The 19,122-nt window shown below is 39.2% G+C and overlaps 1 protein-coding gene across 3 annotated transcripts in view; it reads left to right on the plus strand.

The window, feature by feature from the left end:
• Positions 1–1,073: 1,073 nt before the first annotated feature.
• The window catches only part of Cadm2 (cell adhesion molecule 2), a 916,009-nt gene continuing 897,960 nt past the window's right edge, over positions 1,074–19,122 (plus strand). For 2 of the 3 annotated variants that reach the window (XM_040750595.1, XM_005082055.4), the window contains exon 1: positions 1,074–1,742. In XM_040750595.1, the coding sequence (XP_040606529.1) occupies positions 1,682–1,742 (61 nt within the window). In that variant the 5' untranslated portion in view covers positions 1,074–1,681. The remainder of the gene's footprint in view (positions 1,743–19,122) is intronic. The other variant, XM_040750596.1, reaches the window with a different exon arrangement.

Below are 19,122 nucleotides of genomic sequence, written 5' to 3' on the forward strand. Positions count from 1 at the left end.
ATCACTTTATGTCATGTCCATGAACAAAATACATTTCCTCTTCTTTCTCTTCTTATGGATAGTGCTGGAATTTTAAAAGAAGTTTGCTAACATTTCCTGCTATTTTCAATTAGAAAAACTTTTCATAGCCAGAAGAGCCTTACAAAGCAGGGGCACTCAGTGTGCCCCCACTTACATATTTGCCTTTTCATTTTTCCCTTACAACGGTAAGATAAAACAGTGCTATCATCTCTGTTTTGCAATTGAGAAGTCCTCAGAAATAAACATTTGGCTAAACCACCACAAAGGGTTATGCGAAGAGCTTTGGGATTTGAACCCCCAGGTCGGGGAGCTATGCACAGAAGTTGACATGGAATCTGTGAAAGACTAAATGAAGAACAACAACAACAACAAAGTGATTTTTCCCTCACTTCCAAGTCTTCCACAAGTCTCTTCCACGAGTTCTTGGAGGCAGGTAGGAGGTGTTCAGCGCCCTATACTTAGCCTCTCCCACGCCCTCTGCAATCTCTCCCTTTGAGGCTGGGAGCCTTAGAGATTGCTTCTACAGCTGGTGAGTGGGCAGGTGCAGCCACCATCTGCTCAAGGAGCCCAAATGCGCAGAAGAACTTCGCACCCAGGACCAAACCCAGGCACCAAGGAATCCAGAACCAGGGGGTGTGGGGTGGTGTGTGTGTGTGGGGGGGGAATAATACCGCTAACCCCGCCCCCTCGCGGTGGCGATTGGCCGAACCCTTCTCCAGGGCTCAGCACCTATTCCTGAACGGGGCTGAGTTCGCACGTGGACACCTCTCAGAAGGTGAGACCAGCCCCGAGTGAGCCAGAGGGGGCTTTAGAGCTTCCTGCCCGAAGGGTCCTTGAGAAGCCTGTTTGTTTTTCCCGGCGCTGGTCTCCACCCATCCCTCGCTGCCATTGGCCAGATCTGGTGGGTGGGTGTGTTTTCATTGGCCAGGGGGCGGGGCCTATCCCTGGCCAGGGTAGGGGCGGGGCCTCCGCCGCGCTGTGCTTGCCCTTGTGTCTGGTGCTCGCTAGAGCTGCTGCTGCCGCCGCCGCCGCCGCCGTCGCCGCCGCCGCCGCCGCCGCCGCCACTGCTGCTGCTGCTGCAGCCGGAGCATCCGGGAGCCGCCGCCACCGCCGCCGCCGCTACCAAGCGCTGCTACCGCGGCTGCCGCCTCTTCTAACTGGACTCTGACACCGGAGCGCGAGCGGCGGTGCTGCCAGCTTGCTGCCCCTGTCCCCCACCCCTCCCTCCCGTGACCTACCCACTCCTAGCAGCCCTCGCCTGCACCTTCCTCGACACCCAGGCATCTCCGCATCACCTGCTTGGGCAGCCTCCGGGCGGGCCAGGCGGGCTCTGGGACTTGCCGCCGCGAGCTCCCCGAGAGGAAGGCAAGCTCCAAACCGGTGCCGGGCAGACCGGGTGTCGGGGCTGCACCGCCAGCAGCCTCAGGAGAAGAAGAAACTATTTAGCCCACCGAAACCGTATTGTGCGGGTGCTCTGCCACTGCCGCTTCAGCTGCCGGCCACCCGCTTCCGCGCGTGTTCGAACACCGCAGCTGCGGGATCGCGGGTCCGGCGGGAGCCGGGAGGACGACAACCGCGGGAGCCTTTGCACTGCGTGCTACGCTCAAGCAGCACCTCCTCGCCCCCCTCGATCCTTCCCCAGACCCTTAGAGAAGGGACCATGATTTGGAAACGCAGCGCGGTTCTCCGCTTCTACAGCGTCTGCGGGCTCCTGTTACAAGGTAATCCCCGCCCCGCTGTGGGGAGCATCACTTCACGCCCATTCCCCATCCTCCCCATTCCACCCCGTATTTCCACTCTCCCCTGGCAATCCCCCAGTGCCCGGCCGTTTCCACTCCCTCCCCCTCCGCCCGGGTGCTGCAGGGGGCAGTGGCAGTTTGCACCAGCCGCCTGGTTCTCTGGCGCTGCCTCAACCCAGCTCCGGCAGCAGGCAGCTCCTTAAGCGGCACCTTTCGCCTTTTCATTCACCTGAGCTGCCTTCATTCCACCCCACTCGATCCCCGCCAGCACCCCCCTCCCACTCCGGGTGGCTGGCAACTTGTGCCTGCCTCAACATTCCGTTCTCCCACCCACCCTCGCCAGCCACCTCCCACATCACGCTCTTAGGCGACCCTCTCCACCTCTTGTCATCTCTTTAACCTCCTCCCCTCTTAGGGTTGCCTTCCTCCTTTCCGCTCTCCCCACCAGCATCTCATCCATGTGTCTTTAGAAAGTGTGTGAGAGCCTGGGAGTGAGCTACCGCGACGGCAGGAACAGCAGCAGCGGCGGCACCGTGTGCATTGCAATAACATCCCCGGGGTGGGGGGTGGTGGCGGTGGAAGGGGCTTGTGAGACGTGTCATTCACCTAGGAAGAGAAGGGAGACTCTGTCTGGGCTAGAGAGAGGAGACCGAGTGAGAAAAGAAAGGAGAGAGACAGAGAGAGAGACAGAGAGAGAGAGAGAGAGAGAGAGAGAGAGAGAGAGAGAGAGAGAGAGAGAGAGAGAGAGAGAGAATATGAATGAAACAAATTAAAAAGGAGCGAAGGGACAGTTTAAAAGACATAAATCCACTTTATCAACACATCGACTTTTTATTACCCAGTCTGTGTGATTTGCGCTATTATTTTTTTTTTCAAGCAAAGAAATGTATGCTGGCAGTTACTTCACTGCTTTGGATTTTCTCTCAGAATCTCTACCTGTCTATCCTCTGTCTGCCGCTTCTTTGCGTAATTAATATCATCCTCTCACGTGAAATGTAAAAGCCCTGCGACTGCAGTGGAGGGAAAGCACACAAAACAGTTATTATGCAAATCACCGGTGTGGATGCTAGGCGGCTAGGGAATGCGGGTTCATTTCGCCCCAGACCTTCTCTTGTGGACGATGGAGGGGTTGGATGTATGAAGGGAAGACGATGCTAATTTTGAAATAAATGGCAATGCGCGAGTTAGTGTGTGCGGGAGAAGGTACTTTGGGTGGTGGAAGAGACAGAGGCTGCGTGCGTGTGCAGGGACTGAAAGGAAGATTGTTGCTTTGAAGAGTAGTACAGGGATGCGGCTTGAATGAGAGATATGGGAAGGATGGATGCGAGACGATGGTGGGTGACTTTTTTCTTGATAAATCATTGTCCACTCCCAACCCTTCTGACATCCATTGGATATCTGTGAGAAAGATAAGTTGATCGGATTATTTGCTCTGGGTAAAAGGTATGTGAAAGTGAGACACACGTAGACACGCGGGTGATCAAACCCCAAACGGTTTTTTTTTTAAAGATTTAAATGAGGTCAATGAACCATCTTTCAGCAAGTTCTTGGAATGCAGCCTCTTTCCTATCGTCTTCTGGGGGTACAGATTGGGACACTATTATATTTGTGCATATTTGTGGATGTGAATGAAGTGATGAGCAGAAAATTACTGAATCAATTAACTAACCATTTACAGATGTTTCCTGGAATATATGGTGCGAATTTTATGTATTTTACATTGGATATAAATGTAAAATGTCATGTGCCAGAATCTCCAAGAAAGCAGAAAGTGATTTTTCCCTGCTCACACCTCCTAGTCCAATTTCCCAACGCTCACACCCCCACCCTCTTATAAGTAACCCAGGTGGCTGAGGCTTTACTTGGATTTCTAATCCTGCCGAGAAAACATCCTCTCAGAGTCCCTAGTTCACCTCTCAGTAACTTGGATCTCTCAGCTGTTTTCTCCCTCCTCCTTCCTCCCTCCTTCTGTGCGTGCGTGCGAGTGTGTGTGTGTGCCTGTGTGTGTGTGTGTGTGCCTGTGTGTGTGTGCGCGCGCGCTTGTGTGTGGTGTGCACGTGCGCGCGCATCGCGCCCGCGGCCAGCACCGGCATGCACCAGTTAGGGGATGAGAGATGTGGGGAAATCAGTTAATTTGGTGATTGTGATGAAAATCCGGCACAGCTGAACGTGTCTTCTCTGCTAGTCTCAGTGTGGTGGCACGGGTTGGTCATTGCACACGCGGCCGGCTGGTGGGAAGAGATTATTTATTATAGAGCATGTGGGCCACGCTCTGCACTTGGGGGTCGCCTCCTTGCTTCTTCAACATTTCCCTGTGAATTGTCTATTCAGTGCACTGAAAATAACTGCCTGCTTGTGCTTTCTCTCTCTCTCTCTCTCTCTCTCTCTCTCTGTGTGTGTGTGTGTGTGTGTGTGTGTGAGAGAGAGAGAGAGAGAGAGAGAGAGAGAGAGAGAGAGAGAGAGAGAGAGAGAGAGAGAGAGGATTTCCTCTTTCTTAACCCAGAAAGGAGAGATTCCATCACAGGCATGGGTCTTTTTTATTGAGTATATAAACCAAGGACTAAGACACAGCTGCTTTCCCCAACAGACTAGAGGAAACAGGGCAGGGAAGGGGTGTGAGTAGGGCAGGGGAAATGCACTACTGCAGCCAGCAGCAGCACCAGCCTCAGGTCCAAGTAAATAAATAAATAAATAAATGAGCATCCTCCTCAGCAGCCATAGAATGAGCACCAGGTCCGTGATGTCTGTATACTCTTGAACATCTTACTCCATATTAAAGAGGATTTAAAAAGAGGAGAAAGGGGAGGATAGGGCAAGCCCTCTTGAATTGTCTTCTGTTCATGGCTGCCTCACATTTATCAAACCCTGGCTCCTACAGACATATCATACTTTGTTGATGTTGTCCGTTCTTCCTCAAACAAATTGCTCACGCCTGCCTTTTCTTCCTTTTGGCTATAAACATTCCTTTCCGATTCTGATTTATGTCTCTCCTACCAGCCTACTGTTGGATTAGGTCTTGGTTAGACTGGGGAATAGCAGGCTTTATTTCCCGAACACATATTAAACAAGTCACAGGTCTTTCTATGTACAGGGAAGAAAGTGTATGAGGGGCGGGGTGGGGGGGGAAATCTAGTGAAAAGCTGATTTTGGCTAGGGGCAGTTTGTCCTGTCTGCTAGTAGCTACAGCCAGGGAAATGCTACAGTTAGTCAGTCAGCCAGTAGCTTCTTATTTCCTGGCTTTAGTAGTTGTGTGGTGGCCTTCTGTCACTTACTGCTAATCAATTTATGTATCCCTTAAAATATTCCTATTTTTTATGTAGTATGCAGCACAGAGGAAGAGACTCTTTTTAACATGCCTTCTCTGTGTTTCAGTGTTTTTTACTTTCTGTTCTATATTGTCACTTTTTCTTTTTAAATTTTTTTGGAAACTAAATTAAGATTCATTTCTTAATACAAGGAAAAATAAGCCAATGGTCACATACAAATCAATGATAAAATGAAGTCAGGGTAGTTGCATGGATGGCTTTCCTTGGTCTCTTCTATATCATTTGAAAGTTTGAACCCAATGGATCCTTACACAGCAAAAAGACAGGAAAACAATATGTTCTACCCAGTATTTGTTTCTGACTATAATATAGCTGGAGAAATACAAAAGTAAAAGAGAAAATGAGATTCAGCTTTAAGGTTAAAGTCATGTTTTTTTAGTTTCCCATATCAAGGAAAGAAAAAATCAAGAGGATGGGAGACTCAATATGGTGTAGAATTCGAAGCACACAAGCTGAATGTCTGTAACGCGAAGACCTCATTTGGCCACGAAGCAGAATCTGTTCACTTCACCTTTTCTAAAAACCACGCAGCTTCCCATGCCTGAAGGGCCACTGCTGAGTTGAAGAGGGTCCTGTTCGTGTAGAAACAAGCCTGGAATAAAAAAAGAAAGAAAGAAAAATGTAACAGAGAATAGATATGTGCAGAGACACCTGATTTGGCTGAATATTTCCTCTTTATTTTACAGTTAGTCTTACAGAAAAAGAAATGTGCCGCACAATACAGGCGCTGTACTACTTTCTGCTATGACTTATTCTAATTAATGAATTGCTATACTTACTAATAAACGTCTTCAGAATAACGCTCAGGTGAATACACCTGCTACTTACCCTTTTGTACAGGTCAGAATCATGAACTTTACCAGAAAAGGAATTATATGTATTTACCACCACACAAATGCTTCTCAAACCCCTCACTTTTTTTTAACCCGTACTCAAATAACTAAGTCATTTCAAGACCATTTCTTACAGTCAGAGAAGTTGGAGTAGAGTGCACTTTACTCCTCCTTTTGTTGATAACAGACTCCATGAAAGCAGAGTCTGTAGGTGGGGGCCAAAATCTGACATGCTGACGAAGTTCATTCCCAAATAAGTAGTAATTAAGAAAAATATCCTGCCAAGGGTTCTGAGTGTTTTGACTGGTTTCGTCTCAAGATACTGAAGACTTTCTCATTGCCATTGTCCCATTTCTGCAACTACAAGAATGCAGGAGTACAATATATCTAAGCAGCAACCGGTATCACTGTCCCCATGTCCTCCACCAGTGAATCTAAAATTTAAATAAAACTGTATGCCCGCATGGAAACTGTGAGATTGTATCATCTTTCTTAAAGGAAAAAAATTGACTTAAATCACTTAAAGAGTAAAATGTAAGTGGAAAAATTGTTGGGTCACATCCTAACTGTGCTTGTAAATGGGTCCTGGAATAAACATTGCTTGACATTCCTTTTGCAGTTAAGACCTGGACCCTGTAGGGATATACTGACTGAAAAAAAAAGCTGAATCACCTGTTTAAAGAAGCTGCGGACACAGAAACAGTGTGATGTGATTGTCACTGTAATGTGTTGCTGTGGTTTCATTCTGATGTGTGTCCTAAAGTTTATCATTAAACACGTTGGCTTCAGTTCTGGAGTCTGAGGAGGTTGAAGAAACAGGAGGAAAACAACCACGAACCTAAGCAGCAAGACTATTGCCAAATTGGTAGCTGTCTTTCAAATTGACTATTTATAGCTCTAGGAAACAGAGGTGAAAATAAATATAATCTCGCTGAGGGTAGACACAACACATCTGTACAATCTCCATCCTTAGTTTAGTAAATCAATAACAAATCAGGTGACAATGAACAATGCCTGTTTCCCAGTCAGTGTTGGTAGTGCTAGTAGTGTATTTGCTTCATCATATTGCAGTTATGAGAAAGTTTTAATATTTTTGCAGGCCCTATATTTATCAGTTAAGTCTTGGAAAAAACTTCAATGTAAGTAATAATAGATATTTCTATGTACCTTTCAATCTGATCAGTCATTCTCAATATCCTTCCCTACTAGTTTATTTTTCTTTTCCAAGATTAAAAATCCCGATAATTTATGTCAGACTGGTTCAAATACTCATTCTACAAAAAAAAGGCATAATTTAAATTTACTGGTTTAACCTAAAACATTTAAAAGGAAAAGTATGTTGCCAACATTCTCTTTAAAAATGCCAAGGATTTTGGAGTGTGGTTCTTAAAGAAGCAAAAATAGGCATGCCCCCTGAATTTCTCAGGTAAGGAGGTAGAGAGGAGTAGCCTGGGAATGGAGGCACTGAAGCCCCCTGCTGTGTGATGATGCAAATGACACCTTAGGTTTTCTGTGCTCAGCCGCTGCAGACAAACACAGAAAGCAGTTTTGTGGCAGCAGAGAAAAATGGGAAGTGGTTTTCTAACTTATGATAGTCATGAACCGTGATTTTAACCCTTTAAAATCTGAAATGACCCAAAGACTGTAGTCTCATGACAAAGCAGAAGAGAAAATAGATTCTCTTTAGAGATTCATAAATCACTCCTGGTAAGAATATGCATGTTTTCATTAGCTACTGGTGAACTTTTGATTGTCTTGTAACTATCAGACTTGTGGGTCAGCTTAATGAAGATGAATAGCAGAGTTAAAGTAGGAGTCCCAAGCTTCAGGTTCTAATGCTGCTACAAATAAGGGGTTATTCTCACTAGTGTTCCCGACACTACACAAAACAAATCTCTGGGTTTTGTTTGTTTCCTTGTTAGTTTGTTTTTGACTACAGGAATTAACTTTTTAACATAAATTGGTGCCAATAAATGGCATTTGATTTTATGAATCATCATTATAGAATGTTGAATTTCTGACATAGTAATAGTTGTCAAATGAGTCCCTAAAAACAGTAAGATCTAAGCACCTAATGTTATTTTCAGCACCAAAATGTATTGGATAGCAGCAATTTGCTAAAGAGCAAAACGCTTGGTATATTGTGCATATTGATTTTTATCCAAGATGTGAGCCCACAAGCATCTCCTAAATGTGTTTTGTGGGTTTTCTTAAAGAGATACAATTATTTTCCTCTTAGAACAGGTATTCTGTTTAGACATTATATAAGTAAATATTCTCTTTAATTAGGTATGAGAGGAAATCATCAAAACCTACAGTTGCTTGAGTAGATGGAAGATGAAGTTATCAGATATTCCTCAGATAGAACTGGTCAGTCTTTATTCACTGTATACCTTAGAGGTCTGAAGTAAATATTAAGACAGTTATTATATAACACTGGAATAACTCTGAGTTGCAAGTAGATTCCACTTAAATATTTCAATTATCTTCCACCCATTTCAATGTTTCTATGCTATGTATAGTCATAGTTAGAGAAGGATTAAAAGTAAAAAAAAAAGTAAGTGTTCTTTGGCTTCTAGGAATATAAAATCTTCAAGCACAGTGTGATCAAGCAGTACCAATAATTCAAGTTATAAGGAAATAAGAGGCCTATTAGAGGTTGAATTGTGTCCTTAATAACATTTCAATGTTATGATGATTAATCTATAGAATGGAGGCACTGCTTATCCTTGGCAGCAGAATGGGTAAACACTATTCCTGACAAAGACATGCTGTAGACTATTGAGTGTGTGGTGCCTTATTGATTCTGGGTACTTTATAAAGCAAATTAATTTCTGCTTGTAATGAAATATTTTTAGCTTCTGGGGATAAAATTGTTTATACTTAAAAGTGCAGTTGCCTTGATAGTACTTATTTAAGCATCAAAACTTGGTATATTCAGTGCATAAAATATACTTGTAACCTTCATAATTTCATCTTTTATTTTGTCTTGTTCCTTATCCTTCCACTTATAGGAAATATTCATGATACCTCTACTTTATGCTAATTTTTATACTTCACATGTCCTCTGTTTTTCAATCTGTACAAATAAGCATAGATTGTAATGAACAATTTTGAATTACAAACTATAAAATATATAAAATATATATGTATATGTATGTATATATATATATATATTTAAAAGTGAATAAAAATGTGCACAAAACTTAACTATAATATATATGAAATATATATTTATATGTATGTATACATATATTTAAAAGTGAATAAAAATGTGCACAAAACTTAATTGTCACTCCTTTGCAACTCTTTTCTCTTTTATTTGTTGAAGTTTGAATGGTAACTCAGCTTGTTTTTACTCGCCAGGATTATAATAACCCCTTTTAATGCCCACTCTACCAACCTGGAATAATACACATTAAAATAAATTAATGAAGGACTGTGAATATTTAAGGAAGAGGTGATCTGTGAAATGATCATTTGTGAAGACATACAAGTAACAGAATTTCTCAAATGCTAAAAGGCAGTGCTTAATATTTTGTAGTAATTATTGTGTTCTTTGAGAGTACCACCTCTTTCATCGAGTAATAAAAATGGCAAAAAAGAGGAGGAAAGAATGTGAGTCAGCCAGCCAAAAACACACAGTAATGCCTGGCAAAGCTGACTAGATTAGCATATGCTAGGCTGAGTATTTCCCTCTGTTGTTACATAATCCCTTTCTAATAGGAAATCAGTTCTCATACTTAACCCTTTTGGAAAGATGAGAATTCTCCCATTGTTATATTTTTGGCTTTGCTTAGTTTATTTTGTCACAAATTGTGTAAATCATCTATTGAAGGACTTTTTTATCAAGCCTTTTTTTCTCATCCAGTCTCCTGTATACAAATGTTCCATTCTCTGTTCAACTTCGGAATTCAAGGAGCAACTTTTCTATAGCCTTTTCTGGGAGGATCTAATTAGCATTTGAGTCCCCCTTTACTCATGTGCAGCTTTCTTTAGAAAATACATTAGTTCTATGAGGTTTCCCCGAGGATTCATAATACTCTGGTTTGTTACATGCACTGTGATATTCAGTGTGCCTTAATTATGCACGTGTCCTCATTTCAAAGCCTTTTCAGGGATCATATGGGATAGAACAGGGGTCTAGCTGTAAGTTCACTGTCACTTATTAATGTGTAGGTGGCATTCAGAGGAGGGTGTTTCTGGATTCAATTTTATGTCTACAGCACCAATGTAGCAAGGAGTTACAGTCTTCATTTGCTAATGCCTTTGCCAAGGCAGAATTAGATTTGCCATTGTGATACATAATATAGTATCTGTTATTTCTAAATAGTTCTTTGCTCTAGGAATGAAATAAATAAATTGAGAAGTGTATCCTTTCCACTGAATAGGAGACTGCTCCTTTTACTCTTTCTACTGACAGGAAGAATCAAGAATTGTTCCCATGTCAATAATCTGCTGCCTAACTAGCCTATTAACACATTTTGCTGTGGTAGGGCCCTGATGTTTTGCTGGTTGTCATGTGAAGCTATAGATCTTTTAGATAGCATTAATTGCCTGCAATCTTTATGGACTGTCAAGTATCAGTGCAAAGCCAAAACTGAGACATGATATTTTTCGGGTTTTTATTTGTTTGCAAGTGGAACACTGTGAGCATTTAATGAGAGATCAGAGAGTTTTAAAATTCGCTCTTAAAATATTTTTAAGAGATATTTCCTGTGGTTGGAACATTAGAGTTGTTTGTTTAGTTCATGCTATCATTTATAAACAGGGATTGCTGGCATTGATCATATTCAAAATGATTTTCTATTAATTGTGTTCTTCCTGTTTTTAAAATTGTGTTCTTTTGCTTACAAATATCACCATGCTTTACATAAGCCAAAAGAAATATTGGTTTAATCTATAAATATGACTGCTTAAAATTTTATGATTTGCCTTTGAAAATATTTTAGTAACTATATAAGTGATAAATTGTTTCATTGTTTTGTACTTGCATAGTTTCAAGCCACTTGTAACTTAAAAACTACTGGCAGTGCCTAGTGCCTAAGAGGGCTCTATGGTGTTTGTTTTAATAGACAAAAGAATGTCACCTGCCCTTTATTGATTATAATGAACATTTATGTCTTTCTCGTGCTTGAAAGAACTTATTTTGTCTAGTCTATGATATATATAACCCTTTCACGTATTTATTTTAGAGCATTTTGAAAGTTATGTACTTAGGTGTGCCCAAAAGTGCAAGGTAGACACTGCAGTCTTCCTTTTAACCTAAGTACAAATTAGTTGGTCTGTATCTTTATGAAAATAATTTCAATTCACTTATTTATTAGCTGTCTTCTAATACAGTTAATAATGACACAATTCTTTAATTGGAGCCAGATATTTATGCATTTCTGTGTATTTACATTACAACTGCCAACATGCCAATATTGTCTTCTAAATAGAATAAATATTTGCTGTGAATTTTTATTTGTATATAATATACAAGATGATCAATTGGAGATGCAAAGAACAGTAAAGAATTCTAAGCCGTGATGTACTTGACAAAACTGTAGATTCACGTTGCTTTCAGGCATGGCAGTCAGTTCAAATTTGCACTGGGAACATTGCTCTCAATCTCTGAGTCTTTGTGATTTCTTCGGGGTAAACACATCTTTTTTGTACTTCCTACAGATTTCTATTTCCAGTTCTCAAAGTATTCCTGATGATGAGTTTGTTTAAACACGAGCACTTCTCCTTATCGTTCTACTTCTAATAGCTGTCATTTCCAGATAAATGAATCGACAAGGAGGAATTAAAAACTGACCTTGATCCAGGAGATTATGAATACGCTGACCTGCTTTTGTTATTGCCAAGCTACAGAGACATTCCCTGATTAGTTCCTAAAGTAGGGGAGATTTAGGGTGCTTTTCAGTTAGCTGGTGGAGCTGCTTTTCAGAACTGTGGCCAATGTTGTTGTTTTCAAATGCTTAGTCATGCTTCTTCAGTTTCAGATACATGCTAGTGACAATGTATTTGGTTTGTTTCTCATTTTACATCTGAAAAGTAGTGGAGGATAAGATAGGACTATTGATTGCTTTTGGGAAAAATTTTAAATACAGTCACCAAGACCCCAAAACAGGGAGAATAAGGCTCTAAGGTTTCAATGCAAAGTGTTTTAAGGATGCTTTTCCTGTGAGTCCCAGGGAAATGCCTCTTAAGACATTTTCTTCTTTCTTTACATTTAAAAGAAATCTTTAGCTTCCCTAATGTTTTTTAGAGTCTTGACTGTTTCATGACTCAGTGTTTGAAAATAAGTTCTTAACTAAGCTAACTTAATACTCACCCGAGCCCGGATGCTAAAACTATTCTACCACACTCTCTGAGAAATATACATTGTAATGAATGTTAAAAGTAGATTGAAGTTACTCACTTTATTAAGGATTTTTTGCAGATTTGATATTAGTGGTTTTACTTGTACTTCAGTCTTATTGAAATGAACCACAAAACAAGAAGCATCCATTTTTGTTGTTGTTGTTTTTGATTGTTTGTTTGTTTGTTTTCGTTTTGAGACAGGATTTCTCTGTAGCTTTGGAGGCTCTCCTGGAACTTGCTCAGTAGACCAGGCTGGCCTTGAACTCATAGAGATCCACCTTCTGTGCCTCCTGAATACAGGGATTAAAGGCAAGAAGCCTCTATTTCTAAAGTGGTATCTACTTAGTGAGTGATGATCCAGCTTCCAGATACCCAGGAGTACAAGATAAAGTGGTTTGGGAAGCAATTTTTGGTTGACTATGCATTTCCAAAAAGTATTTTTCATATATTACTGATTTGTGTTTGTTAAATTAACAGCAAAGTAATAAATGTATTGTAAAATATGACCATTTAATATTTTAAACGTGACAACAGAGTATCTGAAATATCATCTTTCTCAGACATTTTCATCCTAATCTACTCAAGGGCTCAGAGTAATATAAAGATGGAAGACATTTTTTTCTTTGAGGCTTTAAATACTAAGGCATTGTAAGACAATAGAGTTGTGCAGAGTCCTCAAATTAAGACAATATCCATGATATTCGTCAAGATGACATTGCAATAGAATTATCATTACAGAGAGATGTTGACTAAGTAAAACCCATACCAGATAATTTCCTGTCTGACGTTTTATTTTAATTTTTTATTCTACTGTGAATATACTATAAATCAGGTAACATTAATGATATTATAAACTTATCATTTATTTCATTCACTTACATAGAATGGTTAAAGATGAATGAATTGACATATAAGAAGCTTGTAGTATTTGGAGGTCTTACGGAGGTCACAAGTCAGTTTAATTTTAAATTTTGTCTCATCTTACCCCAAAATGTGGTTATCATTAGGTAGACCCTCAATAAGATAGAACATTTTCTTGGAGGATATGCTAACATGAATGCACCTGCAGTAATAAATACCTGTAATTAGTGAACCACAAGACTGATCTCTTTTCCTTTAATAAAGCCTTACTATCATGTAAGACATTCTCATTCAGTGGTTCCGTGACAGTGTGTCTGGTGAAGTCTGACAGTGGAACCAGTATTTTTCCCTAGTGTACAAATAGACTTTGGGAGCCCATCCCCCATGGCAGGATACTCTCTCAGCCTAGATACAAGGGGGGAGGGCCTAGGCATATCCTCTTGTGGTCCCAGTGGGCATCAGTCATGCACATGGTACATATACATTCATGCGGAAACATACCTGTGAATATCCTTTTAAAAAGCTTAAGACTTCTTTGATCTATTCTTTGTTTTTTTATTAGAATTGAATGGAATTGCAATTTGCAATTTTGAGTTTAGTATCATTTTCTGTAGTCTCAATTTCTGTGTAAAAAACAAATTATAAAAAATTGTACTAACCTTTGCTTTTCGTAAGCATAATTTATCCATCAACTGTTTAAATCCTGGGCATATGGTTGAGCAAGGTTGAAACAGCCTCAGTCCTTATGGAGCCTCCAGTCTACGGGACAAACACATAATGAAATATCAAAGGATGTAACACGTTCTTTTCTTGAGAATCAAAAATAAATTCTCTTCCTATTGCGGTATCTTTTCAACAGTAACTGGATGTGAACACATCAAGCTGATGGTGAAATCACTGATTTAACAACAATGGTATAAAATTCACTGGGCTTTTAACATTTTTTTATTTAAGGCTGGATTAAAGGCCTCTCATTTCTTCCAGCCCTTTATCCTGAAAACATTCTCACTGTGATGCCAGTTTCCTTTCTGTCTTTCTTCTTTTATTATTAACACAACTTGAAAGAAGCTGGCAAGTGAACAAGAAATATTCAAGCATGCTCCATTCTGATTTGACCAAGAGGATGATTCATTTAATTTCATAAAGACGCAGCAGGCCAGAAAACTAGTTGACCAGGTCAGAGGAGGGAATACTGTGGGGAGGGGACTCTGAGGAAGATCTATATAGGAAGCTACAATGTTTAGCTTCTCAGAGCTGGAGTTCTGCTTGAGAAACTCTGGTGTTAGCAGCCACAGTCAGTGCTTTAAAGAACTGCAGTGCCTCAGGGAAAACATTTTTAAAGTGCCCTGTCTAGAAACAGCATTCCTTTTGCTGTGTCATATAATGTCATAATTATATATGTTAAGTCCTCGGCTCTTCTCACTCTTTGTGCCTGACTACATTCTGCACTGTTACAGCATGACCCTTTGAGTCTGCTGATGAAACATCATTCTTGAAACCTGCTATCTAGCATCTCTGCTCTGAATTTAACTGGAATCTGAGTCCCTCAGAGAACAAAGCTAGGAAAGACATGGACATGCCATTTCATAACTTCCAAAATGATATTTCACAATGATTTAAAATATAGGGAAGAAAATATATAACTTCAGGGGCAACCTATAAATATTCTTGATATTTTATTATTTCTTCAAACATTGAGTCTCAAGAAAAAAGGCAGCATATCACAGTTCTAACACAGTATTGTTGTTTCTCAGTATTGTTTTATACTGGCTAGTGCTAAACTTGGAACAGAAAATATGCATGTAATAGATAAAGTCACACTGCTCTATTTTTCTTGCTATATACTTGAGGTGTTGTAATGGTAGTGGTCTAGTGTATATTTAGGGACTTATTTATTTGGATTACATACAACAGTAAAATGCACAGTTAGAAAAACTTCAGCTTAGCCATTATCTTTAATTTTACTTTCTTTTTTATTTCATAAGAAACTTTTAAATTAAAGCAATTTAAGTAAATGCTGTGTTGCAGGTGATAATTTTCTGGAGTGTAGTTTCATACCAAATGATTTATTGTGAATGTGTGCTCAGTTTTACAGAGTAAGTGAGAGATGCTCACTTGGAAACTTTTATAGAGGGAACTAGGTGGTGCTGTTCTGTCATCTTCTTGTCTTCCTGGCTGCCTTGGCCCTCCTCTAGGTTTGTTAAACACTTTCAGGCAGGAAGTAAGACATATTCTGGTCTACTAATTGACTAAGTGCACACTGCTTTTATGTTTTTGTTTTCAGGAGTATTTTGCAGCATGAGGCCATTCTTCCTAAGCAGGAAAATATATCACACTTCTTTTATGTCTTTAATATTCAATATATATTAAATTTTCAAATCATCCAGGTTTTGTTTCTATGTCCTTTTAAGACCTTGTCCTTGACCTTGTATGTGTCAAAACCCTTAGCATTATTTGAATTGGAATTTAATGTGCTAAAATTCTGTGTAGTTTTAGAGCTGATTTAATTTAAAATGCTGACAGTACATAAACTCTCCCTCCCCCTTTCTCTCTCTATATATATGTATATATGTATACACATGCACATGACTATTGAGTTTATGCACATAGAGAGATATGCACACACGCACTGAAATCTTCGTTGTATACTTTCTTGTTATGAATTACACCTATTTAAGATAAGATATCTCAAGAAGCCATAATAAAACATAGAGAGTATTACAGTCTTTCTGTTGAAATATATCATGTTCTTCATAAAAACTATAAATACAGATTACAAAATACCAATTATTTAGTAATTTCATTCATGAAGAGTTTTTCATCAAATTCATTCAAGAATTTGACGCTGGTTGTTAGATGATGTTGCTGAGGTTTCCCTGTTTAATTCCATGTAAGACCATATCAACCAAGCAGGACCATTTTGTCTTTAAGAACACAACAACATTAAGAATTGCCTTAACAAAATAGTGAGTGTTAAGTAGAACACTCTTTGTATTACTACTATCTTCTAAATCCTTTTTTCATGGAACACAGAATCATCATTATGTAGCGTTTCAAAATGCCTCACTGTATTCCATTTTATGGTATATAAAGGTAAACTGTGAGATGAACATCTTCTAGTATAACAACAGTAAGTGAATATCTGCTAGACTTCTGGGTATCTTTTTGGCATTTCTAAATAAGTGAAATCAGAATATTTGAAGAGTCAAATTGTTTAAACATTGGAAATATGATTATTTTTTCAGAAAATACCTTCTTTTTCTACAGTGTGAAAGTTGCCTATCAAATATTGCTGAAAGCATCAGTAAATAAAAAAATGCATTTTCAACGAAAGTCAGAATTATTTTAGAGATAATAATTTTATTAAAGTGACTTCTAGATTTCAAATACAATAATTTTAACAGATAAAGATAATATCATAAAATGGACCACCCCTGCCAAATGAAATAATGTAAAAAGTAATTGTCAACATATATTTAGTATCAGAACTTAGAGTCATATTCTGAAGAATGACATTTTTTATAAGAAATGCCATTGTCTAAAGACTGTAAAAGACTTCAGCCTTAATTCAACAGATAGTAGATTTACCTTCTGGAACGCTTCCTAAGACTAATGCAAGGGCCAATGCATGATAAGTGCCTTATTTTAAATCTGTAAAATTTGGTGACAAATTTCCAAATGAATTGATTGAAATTTACTTTTCTTCTAAGATGGAGTTTTTTTTAATTCATTTGGTTTCCTAAGGATTATAAAGCTTATAAGCTATCTGAAAATTAATTCTAATTTAAAGGTCAATTTAGATGGGAAAAAGCACAAACATTTATCCTTGGTCCAAGGCTATAGCATATCATGGCAAATATAAGGAAACGAGAGAATTATGGAGAACACTTGGAAGGAGGAAGGGCATCAGTGAGAATAGAAAGTTGATAAGGGATGACAATGACGCTTTGGTCATGTGATGAGCGACATCATACACATGCATGTAAATGTCAAAATGAAACTCATTGTATATAATTAGTTTATACTAAAACAGTTTTTAACTGCTTGGTGCATTTTTTATGACTTCTCATGATCAGCATTTATTTCTTGGAGACCTTTCATTAGTATAAAAAGATTCATACTGTATCATTATATTTCATGATGGTTACTCTTTGGCAATATGGCATTGCCATCGAGTACACATGATCAATGGCAGTGAGCAGATGGCCCTGGCATGTCGTTTCAGTTTTCCAAAGGTTTCTACAAAAACTTCTGCGAAGGCTTCTTTTCATCTTTCTTTGTTTCATCAATGATAAAAGATTCATGTCTCATGGAACTAAAGGTATTTTCTCTTTAAAAGTGTAGGGGACTAAAAAGCAACAAGAGCCAAACCAACAATAAGTTGGAAATTCTGAATTTCTTTGAGATCAGAAACAAGAAAGCTGGTAATCTACCTAGAGAAAAGGCTCATGATAATTGAGAGGATAGAAGCAAGAGTATCATAGTATAGACATTGATATTTTGTACCTTTTATGCATATTTTCTTAGTATGATACAAAATCATCTCCTAGGAAGATTTGATATATAATTATATCCCAAACCCACAAATCAATGTCTAGTAGATTCATTATTCACTGACATTGTCACACCAGTGTTAAAGATGAAAAAGATTTAATTAAAACTCAGTACAAATGTGGGGTTCTCTTTCATTTCCTATGTTTAATACCCAATGGTAACGGAATATCACCACTAACACAGAACGTTATGACTATCAATATATAAGTATAAGTGAACTTTACCATGTACAACTGAAATGAAGCCATGACTAGCCAGCCCAGACAGCATCTTACCTCTTTACATTCATGCACTCTACATTACATGCTCTCTACGTGTGATGTGCATCAATGTAGATACCTCCTAAGTATAATTTTACTAGTTGGTTTCTATTAGTTCATGATCTAGGTGGTCTCTAAATGAAGGTACATGGTAAGCAGGCCCTACTTTTCTTTCCAAGTAAATCTCTGAAGAGGCCCATGCTGACTTTGCACTGTAACAAGTCCTAAACTTCTCAAAACAGGTACACATGTGAAGATGTGTAGCTAGATACCTGCAGAAATAGAACTGTTCTTAAAAGCAGAGAAGTAGTTTCATTTCACTGAGCTGTTTCCACAAGATAAAGACAACGAAGCAAGGCCAACTTTACAAAAGCAGTTTCTGCATTTACTTCCTACGGTGTCACTTGCCAGGCATTTCAAAGGGAACACAGCCTAGTAGCAATTAAGAAATCCTTAAATTTGACAAGCACATGACATTTAGGGAAGCAGCATTCCTTATCCAAAAATATGCATAAAGGATTGTTCAAAGACGAGTCACGTGAAAAAATAAAAAAGAAGAAATCAGAAAGGAAAGAGCAGTTTCTCTATTCATTTAAGTTTATGTAGTGTAAAAGCCGGATTTGTAGCAAACATTAAGAAATGAGGTAAGTTGCTAATGGAGAGACGGCTCAGTACTTAAGAACATTAGCTGCTTTTCCAGTGGACCCGGGTTTGATTCTCTGTGCCCACATGGTGGCTAACAGCCATCTCTATCTCCATTTCCAAGGGATCTGACACACTTTTCTGCATGCAACTTTATGCATAAAGTTATAAAAGAAAAAGAAATGAGTGGGGCATCTTTATTGATACAAACATGAAGAGATGTGCTACTTAAAATAGCCTCCTTGGTATTTCATTGGAATCCTTATAAAAAATTATAGATACACATTTGTTTCTCTTGATAAATTTGTTAATTGCCTGCTTTTTCTAGAATTGTTATCAATCACTTGTAAGTTCAGAGATTTCTAATTGTGTCTTCAAGTTTTTTTTTATTTTTTTTGCTTTTTACGAGACAGGGTTTCTCTGTATTGTTTTGGAGGCTATTGGTCCAGCCCGGCCTTGAACTCACAGAGATCCACCTGCCTCTGCCTCCCGAGTGCTGGGATTAAAAGTGTGCGCCACCACCGCTGGCGAGTCT

Source organism: Mesocricetus auratus, unplaced genomic scaffold (assembly GCF_017639785.1).
Source record: "Mesocricetus auratus isolate SY011 unplaced genomic scaffold, BCM_Maur_2.0 Super-Scaffold_100008, whole genome shotgun sequence".
Taxonomy (NCBI): Eukaryota; Metazoa; Chordata; class Mammalia; order Rodentia; family Cricetidae; genus Mesocricetus; species Mesocricetus auratus.